Consider the following 25530-nt stretch of genomic DNA (forward strand, 5'->3'; position numbering starts at 1 on the left):
AAAAGCCTCATTTGCAGTGATCTGGGGGGAGGGGGTGGGGGACTACCGTGCCAGATGCAGGAGGCACAAGTTGACCTCAGACCCCTGAGTGACTAGCTGCCACCCTCCCCCCCCCCCCCGCCCCCGCAGGCTTCCGTGCTACAGAACCTGCGCACAGCCATGAGGCGGCAGATGCGGAGGCACGCCTCCCGGAGGGGGCCCTCCCGACGCAGGCTGGGCCGCCTCTGGAATCGGCTCTTCCACAGGCCTCGGGCGCCTCGGGGTCAGATCCCGCTGCTGACGGCCGCCCGCACCTCCCAGACTGTACTGGGCGATGGCTTCCTCCAGCCAGCATCAGGGGTCGCCCCGGATCCCCCTGCACCCCAGACGGACACAGGCAGCCCCCAGGTAGCTGGGGGTGGACCTTCCATTGGCCCTGGCCATACAGCAGAGGTGGGCTCTTCGGGGCCCTCCTCACTCTCAGGCTTACAAGACTCAGAGCGTACACCTGCAGACAAGGACATAAAGGCACCCAGGGAGTCTGTCACGGACAGCCCAGGCCCCGGGGACACATCTCCTGAGCCCTGCTTGGCCCGGGATCCCCAGCCCCAGGCTCTTACTGCCACAAGCAGCAGCAGCAGCAGCAGCAGCAGCAGCACCCATTCACCAGAGTCACTGGGGGTCTGCAGGAGCCCCCCACCACCCTGCTCCCCAACTTCGGAGGCCAGTGACGATGATGCTCTCCTGGTCTGCTGACCCATCGGACATGTGGGTGACGGCCACAGCCATGCTTTGGAACCAGGGAATACACAGTCATTTCTACCCTGCCTCTGAGTCCTTTCTTACAGAGAGAGGGGGAAGGGGCCCTCCCCCCATTGGCCCAGGGAGGGGCTGGCTGCCCTCTGCCGGCAAAGCTACGATCAATACTGAGCCCCAAGTTATGGGGCACGGCCTGGTGAGCAGGGCTGCAGAGCTGGCCAGGGAAAGGATGTAAGGTGACAAGCTTGTCTTTGGAGGAAGTCCCGTGTGTACTTTGGGGGTCTGAGGGTGTGTGCGTAGAAATCTCACATCGTGTGACTCCCCCCAAATCAAATCTTGGAATCCATTTCTAGAGAGAGAAGAGAGACATGCTGCCCATTTTAATCAACCTGTGGGGTTGGGGACCCCCAGAACTGGGTCATGAGCTGTGACAGGAACATATGGGAGTTGGAGGGGGCCCTCATTTACAGCGAGCACACTGAGCCCTAGAGATCTCGGCTAAGAAGGGCTTCTGTCCTTATCTTCCTCTCTAGTGACAACATGGGTTGACCTCACTGGTGCCCTTTGCCCTTTGGCTATGGTGGTGTCTGTGTGTGTGTGTGTATGTATGTGTGTGTATCTCAGATGTTAATGGGCAGGGCAGGGAATGAGTAAACGGGGGAAAGGATTTTGGGGGTCTCCTTGCAAGCTGTGAGGTCCTCGGGTCATAGAGACCAACTGACAGTGGTAAGCCCATGGCCCAGACAAGGCTGGGCATGGGCATTGGTGCTGTTGCGTCCCAGATGGAAATCTCTGTGCTTCATCTGAGAGACCTGAGGTCAGGCTGGCAGGGAGGGATGGAGGAGTAGCAGACCACACTACTTCCTATCCTGTCTCTTTTGAGATTTGAGTCAGCCTTAGGTCAAGTGACAAATCCCCCCCCCAATCCCCCCCCCATTCTTCCATGACACCTGCCCAGCCCAGTAACCAAGGCTTCATAGGACTGCCTGTCACTCAGATGAATCCCCAAGGGGAATCCCCCCCCCCCCCCCCCCCCGCAATCCCCCTGAGCACAAGCAACAACTAGCCCTGTTTTATTTCTAGGCCTTTTTCAAGGGGGGGAAACAAAAGCTAACAGGGTAACAATGCTAAGGCAGGAATCCCTGTTTATATCAGCCGGGCTTCCTAAACAACAGGGCCTCTAGAAAGAACTGCATCTTTCTTTTTGTTGTTATTGTTGGTTGTTTTGTTCTTCTGGGAGGGGGGATTTTTGCACACACACACACACACACACACACACACACGGAAAAAAAAAACATCGCCTCAATAAACAACGTGTAAACAGAGACAGCCGCCTCCCGTCTCTATAAATGACTCATTGTGTTTTGGAGGGTTTGTTGGTGGCAGGGAGTGGGGAGGGCTGACCCATGGGGCCATTTTCCTCCTCCTCTGGCAAGCCTTGGGGGTACACCACGAAACACAACTCCTGGCCCCAGCGTGTCATGGACTCTGAGGAGAGAGACAGACAGACAGACAGGTGGACTTTAGGGGCCTGATGCTTCCGGACAGGGGCTGCCCCATGTGGGAGAGAGAACCCCCTTAGGTGGAGATCACCAGCGCCCTCTGCTGGTGGGTTCATGACACTACAGTGACATCTCAGAGGCATTGGAGGATGGGGGTGGTGGGTGGGGTTGGGTTCTATGTTATCAACTTAGTTTGGGGGAGAACCTACTTGGGGGAAAGATCCCCTCTTGAAGCCCTAGGCTCCGAGGCCTAGCTGCCCATCTCACCTGTGAGTCTGTGCACACACTTTGGTTTGCTTCTCCAGAACACACCCAGGAAGAAAATGGGTACCCCTGTGAGGATGATGATGATGCCGACACCACAGACCATGGGCTCTGAGATGAAGCTGAAGACCAGCAGGAAGGCCCAGAATACCAAATACGCCAGGGGGATGAGGAGATTCACCTGGGGAAATAGCAAACAGGAGTGTGGATGATGCAGGCAAGATCCCATTTCTCCTGCATACCTACCTTAACGTGTCTCTTTGAGCTGCTTTCTTAGGAGCAGGGATCTGCCTTTTGGACATGAAGAGTATGTGGCCACCAGATCATGGGTTGACCAGTTGTCTGAGTGGGTGGGGAGTTCAGTAATTTCCACAGTGTTGAGCTCTACATGCAATGTGCCTACGAAGATATATGTAAGCCAGACACCAATGGCTCATGCGTGTAATCCTAGCTATTCAGGAAGCTGAAATTTGAGGATCACAGTTCAAAGTCAGCCTGGATAGGAAAGTCCATGAGACTCTTATCTCCAATTAATTAGCCAAAAGCCAGTAAGTGTTGTACTCACTGGATACTATGTTGAAAATGAACTATACAAAGGAAAGGGTGACATTGTCCAAAGAGAAGTGTACTCTTGGCCAGGTGCTGGTGGCTCACACTTGTAAACCTAGCTACTCAGGAGGCTGAGATCTGAGGCTTACAGTTCAAAGCCAGCATGGGCAGGGAAGTCTTATCTCCAATTAACCACCAGAAAACCAGAAGTGGCACTGTGGCTCAAGTAGTAGAGTGCTTGCTTTGAGCTGAATTGCTCAGAGATGGCACCCAGGTCCAAAGTTCAAGCCCCAGGAACAACAACAATAACAAAAAGAAATGTACTCTTTCTTTGTTGTTGTTGGTCGTGGGGCTTGAACTCTGGGCTTGGGTGCTGTCCTTGTACTCTTCAGCTCAAGGTGAGTGCTCTACTGCTTGAGCCATAGCACCACTTCCAGTTTTCTACTGGTTTAATGGAGGTAAGAGTCTCATAGACTGTTCTGCCCAGGCTGACTTTGAACTGTGATCTTTAGATCTCAACCTCCTTAGTAGCTAGAATTACAGGTGTAAGCCACCGGCACCTGGCTAGAAATATACTCTTTACCTGACTTATGTAACTGTAACCCTTCTGTACATCACCTTTATAATAACAATGAATTATTTTTAAAAAGCCAGCAGGTAGAGCTGTGGATCAAATGGCAGACCAACAGCCTTGAATGAAAAGCTACAGGATGGTCTCTAGGCCCTGAGTTCAAGCCCCAAGGCCAGCACATGTATGCATGCACATGTATGTATGTACACACACACACACACACACACACACACACACACACACACACACACACACACACTATATGTAAATAGAGGTGGTTTTTTTTTTGCCAGTCCTGAGACTTGAACTCAGGGCCTGGGCACTGTCCCTGAGTTTCTTTTGTTCAAGACTACCACTCTACCACTTGAGCTACAACAGGATATCTGGCTTTTTCTTTCTTTTTTCTGTCAGTCATGGGGCTTGAACTCTGGGCCTGGGCGCTGTTCCTCAGCTCTGCAGCTCAAGACTAGTACTCTACCACTTGAGTTACAGCACCACTTCTGGTTTTCTGGTGGTTTATCGGAGGTAAGACTCTCACAGACTTTCCTGCCCAGGCTGGCTTCGACCAGTGATCCTCAGATATCAGCCTCCAGAGTAGCTAGAATTACAGGTGTGAGCCACTGGTGTTCAGCTTATCTGGCCTTTTCTGTTTACATAGTACTGAGGGATTGAACCCAGGGCTTCATGCATGCTATAGGCCTAAGCCACATTCCCAGCCTGGAGGATTTTTCTTTTTTTTTTTTCTTCTCTCTTTCTGTGTCTTCCTCTCTCCCTCCCTCGCTCGCTCCTTCCTTTCCTTCCTCCCTCCCTCCTCCCCCCTCTCTTTCTTTCTTTCTTTTTTTTTTTTTGTCGGTTGTGGGGCTTGAACTCTGGGCCTGGGCGCTGTCCCTCAGCTCTTCAGCTCAAGGCGAGCGCTCTACCACTTGAGCTACAGCGCCACTTCCGGTTTTCTGGTGGTTTTTATTAGAGATAGGAGTCTCACGGTCTTTCCTGCCCGGGCTGGCTTTGAACCGCGATCCTCAGATCTCAGCCTCCTGAGTAGCTAGGATTACAGGCGTGAGCCACCAGCGCCCGGCCTCTCTTTCTTTCTTGTTGGTACTGGGGCTTGAACTTAGGGCCTGGGCACTATCCTTTCGCTTTTCTGGTCAGGGCTGGTTCTCTACCACAAGAGCCACACCTCCAACTTCTGGTGACTAATTGGAGACAAGAGTCTCACAGACTTTCCTGTCTGTGCTGGCTTAAAACCTGGATCCTTATATAGCTCAGCCTCAGGAATAGCTAGGATAACAGGCATAAGCCACCAGTGCCTGGCTGGATCTTGTTTTCTGTTTTCCCGCGGGATGGGAGAGTGCCAATTCTTGTCCTCAGCACCCTGTGTGCTCTTCATCTGTAGAGCTGGAGTGTCACAAGCTCTTCCCTAAACATAAGAGTGATCATGTCAGCACATGGCAAGCCCTGCATGTGGCAAACGTGAATTGTCACTCACGCCCACTCCTGGCACCCAGCTCAGAGAAAAAGGAATAGCTCTGACGGTTTCCAACACCTCAGCCACGCTGGGGATCCCCCCCCACCCCCCCGCAAAGCCTTACCTTGATGGGTCTGTGCAGTGCAGGGCGCCTCCAACGTAGTACAAGCAGGCCCAGGACAGTGACGCCGTAGCAGAGGTAGTTGATGAAGGACACGTAGTTGATGAGGGTGTACGTGTCTCCCACAAGCATGATGACTGCCGTGGCCCCGCACTGGGAGAGAAGCTGGGCTGATGGCTGGCCTGGCACACCCCACCCGGCCCCATCCATCATGGCCCAGTGGCCCATTATTCCCCAGGAAGTCTCTCCCCCAGGAAGTCCCAACCCAACCCTAAGGCCAGGAAGTCCAGGCTTTACATCCTGTCTGACTTGGGTATTCCCTCCCCGCCCCCGAACCCCCCCCCCCTCCATCCCAACTTACACAGACAAGGAGGGCAGGGATAGGAGTACAACGTCTGACATGGATCATGGCCAGCAAGCTGGGCAAGTGACCCTCTCGGGCTCCAGAGAAACACAGCCTAAGGATGGAGGCAGAAATGGTTAAAGGCCATGAAGTTAGGCCTTAGTGCTCCCTGGTGGCTAAGTCCTGTGTCTCAAGTCTCTATCTGACGTCCCTCTGAAGCTATCACCTCTGAACTCCCCCCTATGCTAAGTCCTACCAGCCTTACTGGGCAGTCCTTCCCTTCATCTAGCCTGCTTCCCTCTTGCTTTGTGTGTATATGTCTGTTGGGGGCTGGCTTTGAGTTGCGATCCTGAGTAGCTAGGATGACAGGCGTGAGCCCCCGGGGTACTCTTCTTGGCCTTCTGGCTTCCTCTATCTCAAAGTTGGGATCAGACACTGGGCTCATCATTCTACATTTCCCTCCCATGGTCCCTGGTATAGCCCATGCATTCCACCTGCCTCCTCCCCCCCCCCCCCCCCCCCCCGCCCACCAAAGCCCAGTCACCTGGAGGAGGTGAACAAATAGCCATTGATCCCTCCGAAAGTAGAAAGTGCCACAGACACAGGCATGACCCATGAGAAATAGCCCAGGAGTTTCTCCCCGAAGGTCTGAGAGGGTACAGAAGAGAGGTCGGATGTGAGGCTGGACTGGGAGGTGAAGGCAAGGGACGGGATGGGTGGGAGATACAGGGCGGGGGTGGGGGGGGCGGGGGCGGGGAAGGGCCCTCACCACTGCCACTGCATTGGAGGACAGCAGCTCCTGGGGAGACATGGCAGTGAAGTAGGCGACGTTGGTGAACGTGTACACGAAGGTCACCAGTGGGATGGAGATAAAGATGGCACGAGGTAGGTTTCTGGGAATGGTGAACACAGTGTGTCAGTGTCATGCTCTGATTTTCAGGGTCCAAGGATGGGGGGGAGCAGCATGGATGCCCGAGGGACACAGACACTGCTTTCTGCCTCTCAGAACCTCAGATGCAGGTGCAGACACCAGATTGTAGCCCAAGGGGTAAAATCTAATTGATGGCTTTTCTTTCTCTCTCTCTCTCTCTCTCTTTTTTTTTTTTTGGTCGGTCATGGGGCCTGAACTCCGGGCCTGGGCACTGTCCCTCAGCTCTTCAGCTCAAGGCTAGTGCTCTACCACTTGAGCCACAGCACCACGTCCGGTGTACTGGTGGCTAATTGGAGATAAGAGTTTCACGGAGTTTCCTGCCCGGGCTGGCTTTGAACTGTGATCCTCAGATCTCAGCCTCCTGAGTAGCTAGGATGACAGGTGTGAGCCACCAGCGCCCAGCGTCTTCCTGGATGTCCTACTCACTTGCGAGGATCAACCAACTCCTCAGTGACATAGTTGAGAAAATTCCAGCCACTGAAAGCGAAGGAGCCCTGGAGGAAGGCCAGGGCCAGGTGCCCCACGGAAGGTGTCATCCAGAAGGCAAAGGCGTGGCTGGGTCTCAGTTCCTCGAATTGACCTGGGAGGATGAAGGGGGCGGGGGGAGAGGAGTCCAGAAGTTAGAAGTCAGCTCAGTCTCATACACTCAGCCCTTGCCCACACTGCCTCCCGGCCCTACCTTGGAAGATCTGGATGAAGCCAACACCAATAATGAGTGACAGGGCCAGCAGCTTGCCTCCTGTGAAAATGTCTTGGATTCGAGTGGCCCAGCGCACGCTGGAGCTGTTCACCCATGTCAGGAGCACTGGGGAGGGAAAATGGGGGGTGGGGGGAGGACTCTGAAGTGGGGGACCCTATGATGAATCCCAGTCTTTTTGTGTGTATGTGTGCTGGTCCTAGGGTTTGAACTCTGGGCTTGGGTGCTGTGCTTAAGGCTAGCACTCTACCACTTAAGCCACAGCACCACTCCTGGCTTTTTCTGAATGGTTTATTGGAGATAAGAGTTTCATGGATTTTTCTGCTTGGGCTGGCTTTGAACTACGGTCCTCAGAGCTCAGCCTCCTGAGTAGCTAGGATTACAGGTGTGAATCACCAGCACCCAACTGATAGCTCGTGAACAACCCCCCTACCCCATACATACACTGCTGTCCCCACACCCTGTGGCATTCGGCATCATGGACAGGATCCTAAGGGGACAGAGGCCCAGCTGGGAGCAGCATGCACTCACTCAGGCAGGCCATGGAGAGCATGCGGGAGGCCGTGGCAGGGGGGATACAGTTGGGGAATACAGGCTGCAACACATAGTTGGAAAACGTCATAGAGATGACAGCCAGGCTGGTAGGGTACATGATGAGGACAGCGCTCCAGAGCAGCAGGAATCTGCAAGGAAAGAAGAGTCACAATGGCAGTGGCTGGCTTTGTTGTCCTAGGCCTGGGAGCCGGGCTGTACTGAGATCAGCAGCCAAGGGCTGGCAGGACTGGCAGAGTTCCAGAAGGCAGAGTTGAGATCCTGGACAGGTTTGGGGAAAGACTGGGACCCAAATATCTTTTCCGTGTGTGTGTGTGTGTGTGTGTGTGTGTGTGTGTGTGTGTGTGTGTGTCTGTCTGTCTGTCTGTCTGTCTGTCTTTCTGTCCTGGGGCTTGAACTCAGGGCCTTGGTGCTGTCCCAGAGCTTTGTGTTCAAGACTAGCACTTTACTATTTGAGCCACAACTCTACTTCTGGCTGGTTTTCTTTCTCTCTCTCTCTCTTTCTCTCCTTTCCTTCCTTCCTTCCTTTTCCTTTCTTTCTCTCTCTTTCTTTTTTTCTTGCTTGCTTGCTTGCTTGCTTGCTTGCTTGCTTGCTTGCTTGCTTGCTTGCTTTTGCTTTTTTTCTTGGTTTACTGGAGGTAAGAGGCTCACAGACTTTCCTGCCCAGGCTGACTTCAAACTGCCATCCTCAGATTTCAGCCTCCTGAGCAGCTAGGATTAGCCAGCACCTGGCTAAGGGACAGATCTTTTTTGGAGAGTAGAGCTGAGGGATCTCTAAAGGAGACAGGTGAGACTGGGAATGTGGCTTAATGGCACAATGCTTGCCTACCATGCATGAAGCCCTGGGTTCAAAGTCCTCAGTACCACATAAACAGAAAAAGCTGGAAATGGCACTGTGGCTTAAGTGGTAGAGTCAAAGAAGCTCAGGGTCAGTGCCCAGACTCAAGGCTGGAAAAAAAAAAAAAAAAAGGAGACCAAAGCCAGGTACCGGTGGCTCACATCTGTAATCCTAGCTACTCAGGAAGCTAAGATCTGGGACACTCTATCTCCAATTAACCCGCAATATGCTGTATGGGAGGCATGGTTCAAGTGGTAGAACAGCAGGCTTGACTGAAAAACTAAGGGAGCATACTCTGGCCCTGAGTTGAACCCCCACTCTCCCCCAGTACTGGCACAAATAAATAAAATAAAAATGAAAGTAGGTAGAGATGGCCAGGTGTCAGTAACTCCCATCACTCAACCTGTCACTCTCACTACTCAGGATGCTGAGACCTGAAGAATCACAGTTCAATGCCAGAAAAGTCTTGAGAGGCTCTACCTTTAATTAGCCAGCCAAATGCTGGACTGGAGTCGTGGTCTAAGTGGTAGAGCACCAGCCATGAGCTAACCCCCTGAGCTGACACCAGGGCCGTAGGAGGTGAGGGAGGGTGAAGAGAGAGGGGGGAGGGAGAGATATCAGGGGCCAGGAACAGTCATGGCACCCACGCCACCACTCCACCCCCTTTTCCGCTTGTCTCCAAAACTTCCCAGTGACATGGGAAGCAGAAGAGGAAAGTGGGGTCCGTGGCTCATCAGGACCCCGCACTCACCCGGCTAAGCCCCCGAAGATCTCAGTGACATAGGCATAGTCCCCTCCAGACTTGGGGATGGCGACCCCCAGCTCTGCATAGCAGAGGGACCCCAGCGCTGTCACACCTCCTCCCAGGACCCAGACGAAGAGCGCCAGACCCACAGAGCCTGAGTGCTCCAGGACCCCCTTGGGGGAGATGAAGATACCCGAGCCAATGATGTTTCCTGTGGAGAGAGATGGGAGATGTCAGGCCCCGCCTCCTGGGGCTGGGGGGGGAGTGTAGACGCAGTCAGGACATACAGTGAGGGAGGGGGGGAGGAGGAGGGGGGGAAGAGGAGGGGGGGAAGGTGGCCTGTAGGCCCCTCCAGTGGGTGAAAGGATCATTTTGGGCTCATCTTTGGTCCCTCTTTAGTCTTTGGCATGGAAATTGGCACCTCAGCCAGCCAGCCAGGCCCTCCTGCCTGGAGTGGGTCCTGAGTTCCTCAGTACCCCCATATCCACCCCAGGAGAAAGTATGGTGGCCCCATAAAAAAGAAAGAAAGAAAAGACATAACCAACCCTTGAGGTTAGAGGCATGGCTTAGTTGGTAGGGCGCCAGCCAATGAGCAAAAGTGTCAGGTACTGAGTTCAAGTCCTAGTCTCAGACCAAAAAGGAGAAATAGGAGAAGGAGAAGAGGAGGAGGAGGAGGAAGAAGAGGAAGCCTGGCACTGGTGGTTCAGCTTGTCATCCTAGCTCCTCAGGAGGCTGAGATCTGGAGGACAGCAGTTCAAAGCCAACTCAGGAAACTGCATGGGACTCTTATCTGCAATGAACCACCAAAAAAGCCAAAGTGGAGGTATGGCTCAAGTGGTAGAGCCTTGAGTGAAAAGGTTAAGAGACAAGTGCCCAGGCCCTGAGTTCAAGTCTTGGTACCAGCACACACACACACACACCACACACACACATACACACACAATTGAGATAGGTCGAATAGTAATCTCCCCCTACCTGGAGAGGCTCTGGGAGAGTCTGTCCCCTCCACCTGCCAGGCTACAGACAGGGTTGGACAAGGGTACAACTGTCATTGCTAATTTGCATTCACTCCTGGTCGACGACCAAACTCACCCCCCCTTTCCCCGTCCCTGTCCCAGACCTCCCTCCCCACCCTAGCCCCAGCCGACACAGATTTCCAGTCTGGAGACTGCTATTGCATTCCACTTGTTTTTCTGGTCACATCCCAGGAGTCCTAAATACATTCAGATAAGAAGGAAATCATTCTTATGCCTCAATACTCCAAGGTAAACTGTGTCCTTAGGTTGTTTATTTTTCCCTCCTGGAGAAAGATCTAGCAAAGAGGAGCCCAGGACCCTGGGTGGGCTGTTGGCATTGCTAAAGGGCCTTTGACTGTCCGGCAGACAGCCGTTCTCAGGACCTGGTAGAGCACAATTTACCTAAAGAAAGGAAAACACACACACACACACACACACACACACACACACACACACACACACACAGCCAGTGAGGTTGGAAGCCAACAAGGGAGAGGTGGGGGTGAGGATGGGGGCTGGGTGGCCTTAGAAGAAGTTGGGATGTTAGAATTGGTTGGGCGGTGCGGGGAGAGAGGAGAAAATTCAGAGCCCCAAGCTACCCACTCTGGAGAGACCCCATTCTTATAAATAATGCACTCTGGTGGGCTCTCAGAGGTAGAAGAATCACAGGTCAGTCTTCCAGGACTGGGATCCCAAAAGACAAACCACTGGCCATGTGCCGGAGTTGTCTGTCTTGAGACTTTAGACAGGGTGAGAGATTGGGTATTGTTTTAGACACGTGACTTCAGCCTTCCATTCAGAATTTTTTCCCCACGTGGCTCAAAGATCTCTGGGTGTTAGCCAGTGTCTCTGAGGTCCTTTGAGGTTCCTCTCTCTCTCTCTCTCTCTCTCTCTCTCTTTGCTCTCTCTCTCTCTCTCTCTCTCTCTCTCTCTCTCTCTCTCTCTCTCTCTCTCTCTCTCTCTCTCTCTCTTTCTGGACCTGCACCATCTCCAGCAGCTGCCCCAGGTTTGTGCCTAAAGATGTCGGCAAAGGGAAGTTTCGCTGGTGGCCCAAGTGGTAGATGCTTGCCCTAAGGGACAGCGCCCAGGCCGAGTTCAAGACATAACCGACCCCAAAAAAAATGTCTCAAGAAAGCCATTATGGTCCCCTGGCCACTCTGGATGTGGGTGGCTGAGGCTCTGTGGGCATCCACAGAGGGTTGGGGTGGTGGGCTGGGGTGAGTGGCATGAATTGAGGCTTCGCAGAGAGATTCTGAGGACAGAGGTGCCCCCCCCCCCGCACCTGCTGAGCTGTCATTAATACCTCTTAGTGCTTGATGGGGAGGGGCTCAGACCCCATGGGGGTCAGCAGTAATCAGCTCATCCCTTAAGAACTCCTTCAATTAGAAAAAAAAGGATGAGGGGCTGGGAAGGTGGCTCAGTGGTAGAGCACTTGCCTTGCATGCCTGAGGCCCTCAGCACCACATAAGCAAAAAGAAAAAAGCTGGAAGTGGTGCTGTGGCTCAAGTGGTAGAGCGCTAGCCTTGAGCTGAAGAGCTGAGGGACAGCACCCAGGCCCAGAGCTCAGGCCCCACGACCGGACCCCCCCCCAAAAAAAAAACAGAAAAAAAGAAAAGAAAAAAAGGATGCGCATGACAAGCCCAGGGTTGGGGATATAGGACAGGCCAAACCAGGAGATTCTGCCTGATTGATTGGATGCCTGAATGACAGCCAGGAAGCCCAAGGTCCAGAGGCCTCCACTGATTGGATGTCTAAATGGCAGCCGGGAAGCTCAGTGTCCAGCTGGCCTCCACATTCTCATCCACCCAATGGGTCAATTGTTCTCTGTTCCCTGTAGGGTTTCCCCATCTCCCTCTTCCAGGCAAGGAGGGTATAGGAAGTGTGTCTCCCCCATTTGCAGGCCTCCCCCAGTCTCCTTCTCCTGCCCTTCCCCTTAAGCCTTTGCCGAATAACTTTGATCACATTAAGATGTTTGGCCTGATGGAGCTTACCCAGTTCCTCAGAGGCAAAAACAAAGAAAGGGGCTATTGTGTCCTGGGGCTCTGTTGGGCCAGCTGACCTATTTCTGGAAGGCAGAGGCAGACTGTGGAGGTCAAGGAGGTGGGCCATGGAGGTTGAGTCTGCTGAGTGAGCCACCTGTTCCTGAGCTGTGTGTGTGTGTGTGTGTGTGTGTGTGTGAGAGAGAGAGAGAGAGAGAGAGAGAGAGAGAGAGAGAGAGAGGGAGGGGGAGGGGGAGGAGGGGGAGGGGGGAGGGAGGGACAGGGAGGCCAGGATCCTGGCAACACTGGTCATCTCGTCTGCCTCGGTTTCCCCATTTGCTAGGGAGAACCACTGAGCTCAACACCTCAGAGAGCTGGTCTGATTCTAGCAGACAGGAAGTCCTTTTATATGGTATAGGGTCCTGGCCTCCCTCTCCCCAGATAATTGGTTTTCCAGAAGCAAGAACATCGCCTTGGCCTCTGCCCACTTCTGTGGTACCTGGAAGGTGGCCATGTTTTGACCCTGTCTGGCATCACAGGCCATGAGGCTTTTGATCCTCACCCTTGCCCTGACTTCCTTCTGTTGACCCCCCCAGGGTACCCAAGAACCCTAGCTTGAACAGCTAAAACCTTTCAGAGTCTGGGAGGTCCCCACTTTTATTTGGCTTGAAAGGCAGGAATCAAGCCAAGTACTGGTGGCTGACATCTGTCATCTTAGCTACTCAGGAGGCCAAGACCTGAGGATCAAGGTTCAAAGCCAGCCCAGGCAGCAAAGTCCATGAGACTTATCTCCAATGAACCACCATAAAACCGGAAATGGGGCTTGTGGCTCAAAGTGTAGAGCACTAGCCTTGAGCAAAAGAGCTCAGAGACAGGGCTGGGAATGTGGCTTAGTAGTAGTTTGTCTAGCATACATGAATCCCTGGGTTCGATTCCTCAGTAATACATAAACACAAAAAGCTGGAAGGGGTGCTGTGGCTCAAGTGGTAGAGTGCTAGACTTCAGCAAAAGAAACACAGGGACAGGGCCCAGGTCCTGAGTTCAAGCCCCAGGACTGGCAGGAAAAAAAAAAAAAAAAGAGCTCAGAGACAGCTCCCAAGCCCTGAGTTCAAGCCCCATAACCAAAAAAACAGAACTGATATATGGAAACTCCTTCCTGCACCTCATCTCTAGTCTAATAATAGCCTATAGCTCCATCTCATCTGACTTCCAAACATGGTTACTCAGTTGTGGGACCTTTTTTCTTCTCTTCCTACAATGACCTGCTTGGGGATATCATCTGGATCCTGGCTTCTGAGGGAAGTCTCCAAACTTATATCTTTAACATGAACCTCTCCTGTAAAACTCAGCCCTTATAGAAAACGACTAGCCAAAGTCGCTTCTCCATCTTTATTTTTTGGTTAAGATCAAGTGCAGCCAGGCACTGGTGGCTCACACCTGTACTCCTAGCTACTCAGGAGGCTGAGAGCTGAGGACTGCAGTTCAAAGCCAGCCTGGGCAGGTTAAGTTCATGAGATTCTTATCTTCAAAAAAGAAAACCCACCAGAAAACCAGAAGTGGCGCTGTGGCTCAAGTTGTAGAGCATTTACCTTGAGCTGAAGAGTTCAGGGACAGTTCCCAGGCCCAGAGTTCTAGCCCCATGATTGACCCACAAAACAACAATAACAACAACAACAAAAACAACAAAAAACTGGGCACCGATGGTTCACACCTGTCATCCTAGCTACTCAGGAGGCTGAGATCTGAGGATCTCGGTTTAAAGCCATCCTGGGCAGGAAAGTCTGTGAGACTCTTATCTCCAATAAACCATCAGAAAACCAGAAGTGGCACTGTGGCTCAAGTGGTAGAGCACTCGCCTTGAGCTGAAGAGCTGAGGGACAGTGCCTAGACCCAGAGTTCAAGCCCCATGACCGACAAAAAAAAAAAAAAATCAAGTGCAATTACTCAACAAATAATAGTGAACATTTTCTAGACAGAATCTTCCTCTTTCCTGCCCTCTTTCCCTGAGCCCCACCCCTCCTGACTAATTGAGGACAAGCCCCTTCCCCACCTGTGTCTTCTGGCCCTCCTGCTTCCTCTGACATCGAATCAGGCAACTGAGTCTCAAAGGCAGACACAGTGTGGAGAAGGGGGTATGAGGGAACAAAGAGTGGGTGGGTTTGAGTTGTGAGTGTGTATCTTTGTAAGCAATGGTGAAGACTTGGTGGGTTTTGTGGTTTTTAAATGTGTCAATCCTAGGACTTGAACTCAGGATCTAATTGCTGTCTCTGAGCTTTCTTGCTCAACGCTAGCACTCTACCACTTAAACCACCTCCACTTATAGCTTTTTGGTGATTCATTGGAGATAAGAGTCGCTGACTTTCCTGCCCAAGATGGCTTTGAATCAGGATCCTCAGATCTCAGCATCCTGAGTTGCTAGGATGACAGGTGTGAGCTACCACTGTCTATTTTTTTCTCCTTCCTTCCTTCCTTCCTTCCTTCCTTCTTCCCTCCCTCTTTCTTTCTTCCTTTCTTTTTCTCCTCTTCCTCCTTCTTTTTTTATTTGCATGTGTGCCAGTACTGGAAATTGGACTCAGGGCACTGTCCCTAAGCTTCTTTTGCTCAAGGCTAGCACTCTCCCACTTGAGCCACAGCTCTACCTCCAGCACTTTTGGTGTTTCACTGGAGATCAGAGTCTCACAGACTGTCTTGCCTGGGCTGGCTTCGAACTGTGATCCTCAGATCCCAGCTACCTCACTAGCTAGCATTATAAATGTGAGCTACCAGCACCCGAGTTTGAGGCTATGTAGTTTTATGCATCCTTGGGGTCCTGGTGAGGTGGGCTAGGGGTCTGCAGAGGTCCATGCTGTTAGGACAGACCCCATGACTAGACCCCCCCAAAAAAAACAAAACAAAAACTCTTATCTCCAATGAATCAGTAAAAAGCTAGAATTGGAGCTGTGGCTCACCTGGTAAAGCACCAGCCTTGAGTGAAAAAGCTCAGGGACAGTGCCTAAGCCATGAGTTCAAGTCCCAGGACTGACACCAAAAAAAAGAAAAAAGAAAAGACTGGAGGAAGAACCTGGGCAGCAGGCCCACAGACCCCTCTCTTACTTATGATGCCTGCGGGGCAGATGGCTGAGATCCCCAAGTCAGTTTGTTTTGTTTTGTTTTGTCGTTTGTGGGGACTGAACTCTGGGCCTGGGCACTGTCCCTCAGCTCTTCAGCTCAAGCCTAGAGCTCTACCACTTTAGCCACTGAGTCTCTTCCAGTTTTCTGAGTGGTTTGTTGGACATAAGAGTCTCACAGTCTTTCCTGCCTGGGCTGGCTTTGAACTGTGATCCTCAGATCTCAGCCTCCTGAGTAGCTAGGATGACAGGCGTGAGCCACCGGTGCCGGGCAAGGTTTCTTTTTTGGTATTGTTGGTTTACCTCAGGACCTAGGTGCTGTCCCTGAGCCTCTCTGTGCTCAAGGGTAGAGCTCTACCACTTGAGCCACAGTTCTACTTCCATGTTTTGAGTGGTTCATTGGAGATAAGAGTTTCATGGGGACTTTTCTGTCTGGGCTACAATCCTCAGATCTCAGCCTCCTGAGTAGCCTCCTGAGGGTTACAGGCATGAGCCACCGGCCCCAGGCCCCAAGTCAGTTTGAGAAACCTTTTTTGGGATTGTTTTGAGATGGGTACTCAAAGTTGGTACCTGACCCTTTTGCTCATTGGCTGGTGCTCTATTAACTCAGACAACCCTAGAACCCCAAGAAACCTTTCTATTTACATGGCTTGCAAAGTCGATGTCTCTAGCTGTCCGTCTGTTTATTCATACTCCCATATTGGAGTCTACCCTGGTTGGCTGGGGTCCTCAGCCTTCCATCCTCTCCCCACCCCCCCAATCAAGGCCTCTCTGAGTTGGGCCCCAAGTTGGTTCAGCATCAGAGCAGGGTGAAAGGAACTGCACAGAAACTTGAATCCGAATGGAGTCCCAAATCGTAAGCCCACCACTGCCAAGGGTGTTATTTAACTTCCAACCTTAGTTGCTGCACCTGTGTAATGGGTACATTTTCCCATCTTCCAGGTGCTAGCGGAGAATCAAATGAGATAAAACCAAGCTCCACTTCTGATTTTTAGGTGGTTCACGGGAGACAGACAGGAGTCTCATGGATTTTCCTGTCTGGGCTGGCTTTGAACCACAATCCTCAGATCTCCGTCTCGTGATTGGTTAGGATCAATCACAAGGCATGAGCCACCAGCATCCTGCTCTTTATCTCCCTCTTCCTCTCCCCCCATTCCCCCCCCCTCGTGGTCGTGGGGCTTGAACTCTGGTCCTGGGTGCTGTCTCTGCCTAAGCTCTTCAGCTCAAAGCTAGCATTCTACCACTTTGAGCCACAGTAGCAGTGTTTTGGTGGTTAATTGGAGATAAGAGTCTCATGGACTTTCCTGCCTGGGCTGGCTTTGAACCTCAACCCTCAGCTCTCAGCCTCCTGAGTAGCTAGGATTACAGGTGTGAGCCATGGGTACCTGACTTCTTCTTTTTCATGTTCCTACTTGAACTCAGGGCCTGGGCACTGTCCCTTAGCTTTTTCTACTTAAGGCCGGTGCTCTACCACTTGAGCCACACCTCCACTTTTGGCATTTTTTGGCTGGTTAATTGGAGATAAAAGAATCTTGCAGGCTGGGAATGTGGCTTAGTGGTGGAATGCTTGCCTAGCATGCATGAAGCCCTGGGTTCGATTCCTCAGTACCACATAAACAGAAAAGGCCAGAAGTGGCGCTGTGGCTCAACTAGTAGAGTGCTAGCCTTGAGCAAAAAGAAGCTCAGGGACAGTGTCCAGGCCCTGAGTTCAAGCCCCAGGACTGGCAAAAAAAAAAGAATCTTGCTTGTTTTGGAAGCTAGTACTGTGTAAATACATTTTGGATGGAGTCTTATTCCTGCCTGTAGCCTGCCCTGCCATCTCTCTTTTCTGGAAAGCTCCATCCTTCTTTCTTTCTTTTTTTCTTTTCTTTTTCTTTTTTTTTGCTTATGTAGTACTGAGGAATTGAACCCAGGGCCTCAGGCATGCAAGGCAAGCGCTCTACCACTGAGCCACCTTCTCAGCCCCTCCATCCTTCTTAAGATGGGACAGGCACAAATTATTACAAGCTTCTGGGAGGATGTGCTTAGAAGTTTTGGATAGAACAAATCCAGCAAGTGGCAAGTGGCAAGACACCAAGATAGATTACAGGGAAATTGTTCTTAAAATTTGTAATGAGAGGGCCAGGTGCTGGTGGTTCACACCTGACATCCTAAGCACTGAGGAGGCTGAGATCTGAAGATCCTGGCTCCAAGTCAGCCCAGGTAGGAAAGTCCATGAAACTCCTATCTCCACCAAATCACCAAAAAAAAAAACCTGGAAGTGTGGCTCAAGAGGTAGAGCACCAGCCTTGAGTGAGAAAAGCTAAGGGGGAGTATCCCAGGCCCTGAGTTCAAGTCCCAGCACACACACACACACACACACACACACACACATACAGAGAGAGAACATTACTGTACTTTGTAGGCACTAACTGCCAAGGTGGCGTGGGGGTGGGGGGGGGCAGGGGGAAATGAGCTCAGAGCACTGGTTTGGGAGGAGTTGTTTTGGGGGGAGGAGAGACAGAACAGATCTGGCTCTCATCTCTGTCACCTAATTGAAGATCCCCCCCCCCGCATTTCCCTACTGTCCAATCCAACTTCTTCTTGCTGTAACCTCCCCCACAGTTCTCCAACCTCAGCATTCCCTAAGCCTGTGGAGGGAGGGGGGCAGCTGGGAGGAGGGTGGGTGTCATTTGAACTCTGCTCCTCTGTTTGGACATAATCACCCTTCACCCTAGCTCAGCCTTCAAGTTCTGGAGGCCAAGGGGAAAGGGTGAAGCAAGAGGAGTCTGAAGAGTGGGGGGGGGGCGGCAGGACTGTAAGCAAACCACCACCAGGGACTTTTACTAAAGGGCCAGAAGCCTGGCAGCCTCTGCGTAACCTGAGGAAGATGAGAGGGGAGTGAATATACTAGTTTTCATTAAGGCAGCTGGAGAGGAGCTATTTCTTCTCCTGCACCTGCCTGGGCTACAGTCAGTCTCTTGACTACGTGGCTGACTCATGATGCAGAAGCTTCCTTCTTCTTCCTGGGAGACAACTCTCTGGAGAAGAGTGTGGGGCCTAGAGCGAAGTTCCAGCCAGACCTTCCTTCTAGAATCCAGTTAAGGCAGAGACAGCCAGGCCAGGAAGCTTCCAGAGCCAGAGTGAGATGACCTCCTGGGAGATGGCATGCCAAGGGGAAGGGAATGAAGCAGAGAAGGCTCTTCCGGGAGGAGGGCATTCAGGGGCAAATCTGAGGTGGGTGTGTTCAAGTCTGCCGGGGATCCACACCGCAGGGTTGGTCTGGGAGCTTCCAGGATGAAGGCAGAGAAAGAGGAGCCCCAGGCCCGCCCTGTGGAGCCACCAATGTCTCCTTCCTTTAATCCAAATTCCCCACAAATCAGTATTCATGAACTTGGGGCAGAAGGAGAAAATTCTCACTATGGTTCATTCATTCTTATGTGTGTGTGCTGGTGCTGGGGCTTGAGTTCAGGTCTTGAGCTCTGCCTCAGAGCTTTGTCTGCTTAAGGCTAACATTCTACCACTTGAGCCACAGCTCCACTTCTGGCTTTTTCCGTAGTTATTTGGAGATAAAAATTTCACAGGTTTTCCTGCCTCCCGGGCTGGCTTCAAACTGTGATGCTCTGATCTCAGTTTCTTGAGTAGCTAGGATGACAGGAGTGAGCTACCTGCACTAAACCAACCTACCTACCTTCCTTCCTTCCTTCCTCCCTTCCTCTCTTTCTTCCCTGGGGCTTGAAGTCAAGGCCTAGGTGCTCAAGGCCAGCATATTACCACTTGAGCCACAGCTCCACTTCCAGCTTTTTTGGTGCTTACATGGTGATGAGTCTTACAGATTTTCTTGCCCAGTTGACTTTGAATGGTGATCCTCAGATCTCAGCCTCTTGAGTAGTTTGGATTATAGATATAGCTACTGGTGCCTGGCACTGGCTTCTCTCTCTCTCTCTCTCTCTCTCTCTCTCCTTTCTTTTCACCCTTCCCTCCTGCACTGGGTCTTGGAGGCAGGACCTCACCCTCGCACTTGGCTTTTTCCACTCTGGGCTGGCGCTCTACCACTTGAGCCACTCCCCCCTCCCCACCAGCCACCACCTGAATTCTCAGTTTACCCAGAAGCCCCTGGGAGAGGAGGCAGGATTCAAGAGTACTTGAGTAAGAAGTGTGTGGTGGTGGGGGGGGGGGGCCACAGGTCATCTTCTGTCATTCATTCATGCCCCTCTTTCCTTGTCGGGAATTATAATCTGTGACTCCATTTCCCTTCTCTGGGCCAGTCTACTCACAATCCTTCCTGCTTTCTCAAAAACAGACCAGGGCTCAAGTACCAGGCGACACGGACAGGGCATAGGTGACAGTAGTGCCTCAGATTAACCCAGTGCCCCAGAGCCCCAGAACCCCAGCACCCCAGCGCCCCAGCACCCCAGCACCCCAGCGCCCCAGCACCCCAGCGCCCCAGAACCCCAGCGCCCCAGAACCCCAGAGCCCCAGCACCCCAGCACCCCTGGAATAAATACAATTGCTTTGCCTGAGGCTCAAATCTAGGGGTGGAGGAGAAAGAAATTAACTGGGATTCCAGGCTGGGACCCTGCAGGTGTGTGTCTGTCTGTCTGTCCATCCTGGCCCCCCTGCCCGGCCCGTCGGGGGGGGGGGGGTCCCGCTCACCGATGATGATGGTGCAGGCGCTCAGCAGCCCGATCTCCTTCTTGAGCGCCACCCGCTCCGAGCCTCCAGGACGGGGCCCCGGGCCCGGGGTCCCGCGCCCGCTCATGGGGTCAGTCATGTCGCGGTCCCACCGCGTCCCGGCTCCCCGAGCTGCTGGACCCGTCCCACGGGCTGCCGGTCTGCGGGGCCCTCGGCTCGTCCCGAGCCCTGGCAGCCCGGCCTGGGGAGGGAGGGGGGGGACAGGGCCCCACCGACGGCGCGCATGCGTGCTGGCACCCAGCCCCGGGGCCCCCAGGACTCCCCAGGTGGCCAGGGGCCAGGGAGGGGCGGAAGGAGGGCGGGCCGGCCGCCCCCTCCTCCTCCCCCCCTTCTCTGCCCTTAAAGGGAACTTCCCCCACCTCCCCGTGGCTGGGGAAAGGGAAGGAAGACTAGAGGGCAGATCTAGGAAGAACTTCCCAATTGCCAGAAGGAAGGGAGTTGGGGTTTACCCAGGCCCCCAGCCCCTCTGATATGGACAGGGCCCAACACCCCACTCCCTCTCTGTCCTCAAGCAGGAGGAGCTGTGTGGGGTGTCCGCTAGGCTCCAGCTCTTACACTCCTTACATTTTGAGGACCCCCCCCCCACCCCTCAGATGAGCTGGGGAAAGGGAACTTGGAGACTGGGTCTGTTCTACAGGAGGGAAATAAAGCTGTAAATAAAGCACCTCTTTGCGGCTGGAGGCCTGGCTCAGCTGGTGAAGCACTAGCCCAGGAGCAAAAGCATGGGGAACTGAGTTGGAGTCCCAGGCTCAGACCACACAAAGCACAGCAAAGCTTTCTCCAGGCTCTCTGGTCTCCAGGTGCTGGTGAGGAGTGAGGATGGGGTGTGGCTGTAGGAGGGGCCCCTCAAGTCTTCTGACTTGAGTCCCCCCATGGCCCTGTGAACCAATTCCCAAAGGCCCAGTGCTGGTGGTCATGCCTGCAATCCCAGCTACTCAGGAGGCTGAGATCTGAGAATCCCAACTCAGGAGGCTGAGATCTGAGAATCCCAGTTTGAAGTCAACTCTTGGGTAGGCAGGAAAGCCCCATGAAACTCTTTATCTCCAAATAACCAGCAAAAACCAGAAATGGAGCTGTGCCTCAAGTGGTAGAGCACCAACCTTGAGCAAAAAAAAACACAAAAACAAAAACAGAGGGCTGTGAGTTCAAGCCCCAGTACTGGCATGGAACAACAACAAAAAAGGGCCTAGGAAACAGGTCAAGATGAAGACCTAGGAGTTTTTCATCCCATCCAGAGAGGCCCCAGGGCCTCATGGGAATGAATTTAAGTAGGGCCCAGCCCCCACCCCACCCCCCATCCCCAATCCCACCCAGCTCTGATTTAAAGCTACCCTTAGGCCCAACCGCAGGCTCCTGGCCACAGGTCAGAGTTGGAGCTTGGGCTCGGTCCCTGCTGTACTGCAGGTGGCCAAGGACACTTGAAGATGCCTGGGCTGGGCACCAAGTTCATTCCTGTCATCCCAGCTACTCACAAGGCTAAGACCTGAAGATCGTGGTTCAAAGCCAGCCCAGGCAGGAACGTCTGTGAGACTCTGATTTCCCATGAACCATCAGACAACCGGACATGGCGCTCGGGCTCAATGTGGTAGAATGCTAGCCTTGAGTAAAAGAGCTCAGGGACAGTGCCCAGGCCCCAAGTTCAAGTCCCAGGACATGTGTGTGTGTGTGTGTGTGTGTGTGTGTGTGTGTGTGTGTGTGTGTGTATACACTGCCTCCTCCAGGAAGCCATCAGGATTGTGCTGCCCAACCTTTAAGGACAGAAGGGGGAGGGCAGCATCAGGGCCACCAGGGATGGCAGGCGGGCGAGGCTGGCACGGTGTGGCCAGCAGCGGAACAGCCTTTGTCTCTTCCTGGCGGCCACCGAGACACGCTGTCCCCTGCATGTGGATGAGGCCCTGCCGGGTTCTTCTCTCCCCCCCCTGCCCCCCAGATCTCAGCTTCCTGATTTTTTTTGGGGGGGGGAATCCCCCTCCACCTCAGGGGTAAGGGAGGGGTTCGGGATGCTCGGAAGGCTGAGGTCAGATCCAGGAACTTTTGGAAATGGGATCCTGTAGTTTTGCACGCAGGAGAGGACTTTGAAACTGGGGTGTGGAGGCCCCCGTGGGTAGACGCGCTGGGGGGGGGAGAGCGAGGCCACTGGGCGAAACTTCTGTCTGCATTGCTCTCTCAATGCCAAAGTTGGACATTCTTGGCGACCTCCGCCTCCCGCCCCAGAGACGCTGGGAGCTGTGGGTTTTCTTAAAGGAGCCTCCTTCGGGCTGGGGAGAGAGCAGTCCCCGGCCCTGGTTATTGAGGTTGACACAAAGTAGGGGGTGGGGGGCCCTGGGGGCAGCATCTGTAATCTTGGCTACTCAGGAGGCTGGGATTTGAGGATTGATGTTCAAAGCCAGCCTAAGCAAACAAATCGGAGAGACTCATCTCCAGTGAACCACTAAAGAGCTGGACGTGGAACTGTGACTCAAATGATAGAGCACCAGCCATGACAGGGAAAAAAACAAAAAGCTAAGGGACAGAGCCCAGGCCCTGAGTTCAAATCTCAGTACTGGCACAAAAGAAAAATAATTTAAATAAAAAGAACTCACCGTTTGGTACGATTCCCTCCTCCCTTCCCTGAACAGAAAGCAACAAAGGACTTTCTCCATAGATGAAAAAAAACAACAAAACAAAAAACCCAAAACAACAACAACAAAAATACCAATCATCCAATACTTAAAAGACTTAGTTGGGAGCGCTGGGGCCTCAAACTTGTCATCCTAGGTACTCAGGAGGTTGAGATCTGAGGATCAAGGTTCAAAGCCAGCCTGGGCAGGAAAGTCCATGAGACTCTTATCTCCAATAAACCACCAGAAAACCAGAAGTGGTGCAGAGGTACAGCGTTAGCCTTGAGCTGAAGAGCTGAGGGACAGTGCTCAGGCCCAGAGTTCAAGCCCTATGACTGACAAAAAAAAAAAAAAAAAAAAAAAAAAAAAAAAAAAAACCAAAAAAAACTTAGTCAATTAGAAACAGGAGAAAACTTTTATCTGATCTAAAAATCAAATCCCTAAGGAACAGAACCAGACAGAAACATTGTAGCTGTGGTCTTTGCTTAATGGTAGAATGTGTGATCCTTTGCCACTTATTGGAAACAAGAAAGGAAGTTGACCCCAATTCTGTACCTACACTTGTACTGTAGGTCCTAGCCAGTGTAATAAAGCAAGAAAAAGAATTCAGAAGGTTTGAAGCTGAGAAACAAAGGACATAACACTGTCATTGACAAACAAAACAGTTGAGTATAAAGTTAAAAAAATAAATAAAAGAGCCCTGCACTGGTGGCTCACACTTGTAATGAGGACCAATGGTTCAAAGCCAGCTGGACAGGAAAGTTCATGAGACTCTTATCTCCAAAACACTGTAAGAGGAGGTGTTGCTCAAGTGATAGAGCACCAGCCTTGAGGGGGAAAGCTAAGGGACGGTACCCAGGTTCTGAGTTCAAGACCCTAGGACTGGCACACACATCAAAAAAATCTGGTGACGTTCTGACTCTTCACAGTGTGACATCCACCTCAAGAAACACCTAACCTTGTCCAGCTCTGACAGTGTCAGTAGAATGGCTATTTGTAGAATGGATTTCTGGGCTACCCAATACCACCGCCAGCAGCTCCCTCTAGTGGAGCACATTATTATAGTCTCCAGACTCCCAACTGCTTTCACCACACACCTGTACACCAATGAATTGCACACCCCAGTTTTCCCTTAAGGCTAACAGCGGATTTCTCCCCATCCAGCGCTGCTGTCCTCTGGATTCCGTCCAGAGCCGTCCAGGTCTAGTGCAGCGTCAAGTGAGGTGTCCACAGGAAGACTAATTAATTAATGGCTATATCTAGAGTGCCTTTACTTTTATTTTTAATTTTATCTTTGCCAGTTGTAGGGTTAGAACTCTGGGTCTGGGCACTGTCCCTGACTTTTTTTTTTTTTTTGTCAGTTGTAGGGCTTGAACTCAAGGCCTCGGCGCTGTCCTTGAGCCTCTTTGTGCTTAGGCTAGTACTCTACCACTTGAGCCACAGTGCCACTTCTATTTTTTGAGTGGTAAATTGGAGATAAGAGTCTCACAGGGACTTTTCTGCCCAGGCTGGCTTCAAACTGCAATCCTCAGATCTCAGCCTCCTGACTAGTTAGGATTACAGGCCTGAACTACAGGCAACTGGCTCCCTGACCTCTTTTGCTCAAGGTTAGTGCTCTACCACCTTGAGCCACAATACCACTTCTAGTTTTCTGGTAGCTAATTGGAGATAAGAGTCTCATGGGCCGGTGCTGATGCTCATGCCTATAATCCCAGGTGCTCAGAAGGCTGAGATGTGAGGATCACTGTTCAAAGCCAGCTCTGGCAGAAAAGTTCCCTTCAGACTCTTATCTCCAATTAACTCCTTAAAAACCAGAAGTAGAGCTGTGGCTGAAAGTGATAGAACACCAGCCTTGAACAAAAGAGCTGAGGTATAGTGCCCAGGCCCTGAGTTCAAGCCCCACAACCACTACCACCACCACCACCACCAACGACAACAAAAACAATCTCAAGGACTTTCTTGCTCTGCCTAGCTTAGAACAATGATCCTCAGGTCTCAGCCACCTGACTAGCTAGGATTACTTGCAAGAACTACCAGTGTGGGCTGGGAAGGTGGCTCAGTGGTCGAGAGCTTGCCTTGCATGCATGAGGCCCTGGGTTCGATTCCTCAGCACCATATAAGCAAAAAAGAATAAAAGCCGGAAGTGGCGCTGTGGCTCAAGTGGTAGAGCGCTAGCCTTGAGCTGAAGAGCTGAGGGACAGCGCCCAGGCCCAGAGTTCAGGCCCCACGACCGGATTCCTCCCCCCCCCCCCAAAAAAAGAGCTACCAGTGCTCAGCTGGGATTTTTGTTGTTGTTGTTCGTGGGGCTTGAACTCTGGGCCTGGGCGCTGTCCCTCAGCTCTTCAGCTCAAGGCGAGCGCTCTACTATTTGAGCTACAGCGCCACTTTCGGTTTTCTGGTGGTTTATTGGAGATAGGAGTCTTACGGTCTCCTGCCTGGGCTGGCTTTGAACCACGATCCTCAGATCTCAGCCTCCTGAGTAGCTAGGATTACAGGCGTGAGCCACCAGCGCCCGGCTCAGCTGGGATATTTTAAAAAGGAAAGAAGATACCTTTTATTGTTGTTGTTGTATGTCAGTACTGGGGCTTGAACTCAAGGCCTGTATACCATCCCTCAGCTTTTTTTTTTTCTATCAGGAATAGTGTTCTACTACTTGAGCCACAACTCCACTTCTGGAATTTTGCTGATTAAAATTGGAGATAAGAGCTGGGTGCTGGTGGCTCACTTCTGTAATCTTAGCTACTCAGGAGGCTGAGATCTGAGGATTGTAGTTGGAAGCCAGCCCAGGGAAGGAAAGTCTGTGAGATTCTTGTTGCCAATGAACCACCAGAAAATCAG

The 25530-nt window shown here is 52.2% G+C and overlaps 2 protein-coding genes across 2 annotated transcripts in view; one reads left to right on the top strand and one right to left on the bottom strand.

Annotated features, from left to right (window-relative positions):
* Nucleotides 1-2059, top strand: part of Lrp3 (LDL receptor related protein 3) — a 13314-nt gene extending 11255 nt beyond the window's left edge. Inside the window, exon 7 of the mRNA XM_069998562.1 lies at nucleotides 130-2059. Within this exon, the coding sequence (XP_069854663.1) occupies nucleotides 130-735 (606 nt within the window). The 3' untranslated portion in view covers nucleotides 736-2059. The remainder of the gene's footprint in view (nucleotides 1-129) is intronic.
* On the bottom strand, nucleotides 2049-20268 carry Slc7a10 (solute carrier family 7 member 10). Its single transcript, XM_069998563.1, has 11 exons — nucleotides 20054-20268; nucleotides 9323-9527; nucleotides 7713-7864; nucleotides 7164-7289; nucleotides 6911-7064; nucleotides 6323-6446; nucleotides 6098-6201; nucleotides 5572-5668; nucleotides 5214-5363; nucleotides 2508-2685; nucleotides 2049-2226 (listed from the first exon to the last, which is right to left on the bottom strand). The coding sequence occupies exons 1-11, from the start codon at nucleotides 20169-20171 to the stop codon at nucleotides 2093-2095; spliced, it is 1542 nt and encodes a 513-aa protein (XP_069854664.1). The 5' UTR covers nucleotides 20172-20268; the 3' UTR covers nucleotides 2049-2092.
* Between the last annotated feature and the right edge of the window lie 5262 nt (nucleotides 20269-25530).

Source organism: Dipodomys merriami, unplaced genomic scaffold, assembly GCF_024711535.1.
Source record: "Dipodomys merriami isolate MVZ:Mamm:240054 unplaced genomic scaffold, mDipMer1.0.p SCAF_52, whole genome shotgun sequence".
Taxonomy (NCBI): Eukaryota; Metazoa; Chordata; class Mammalia; order Rodentia; family Heteromyidae; genus Dipodomys; species Dipodomys merriami.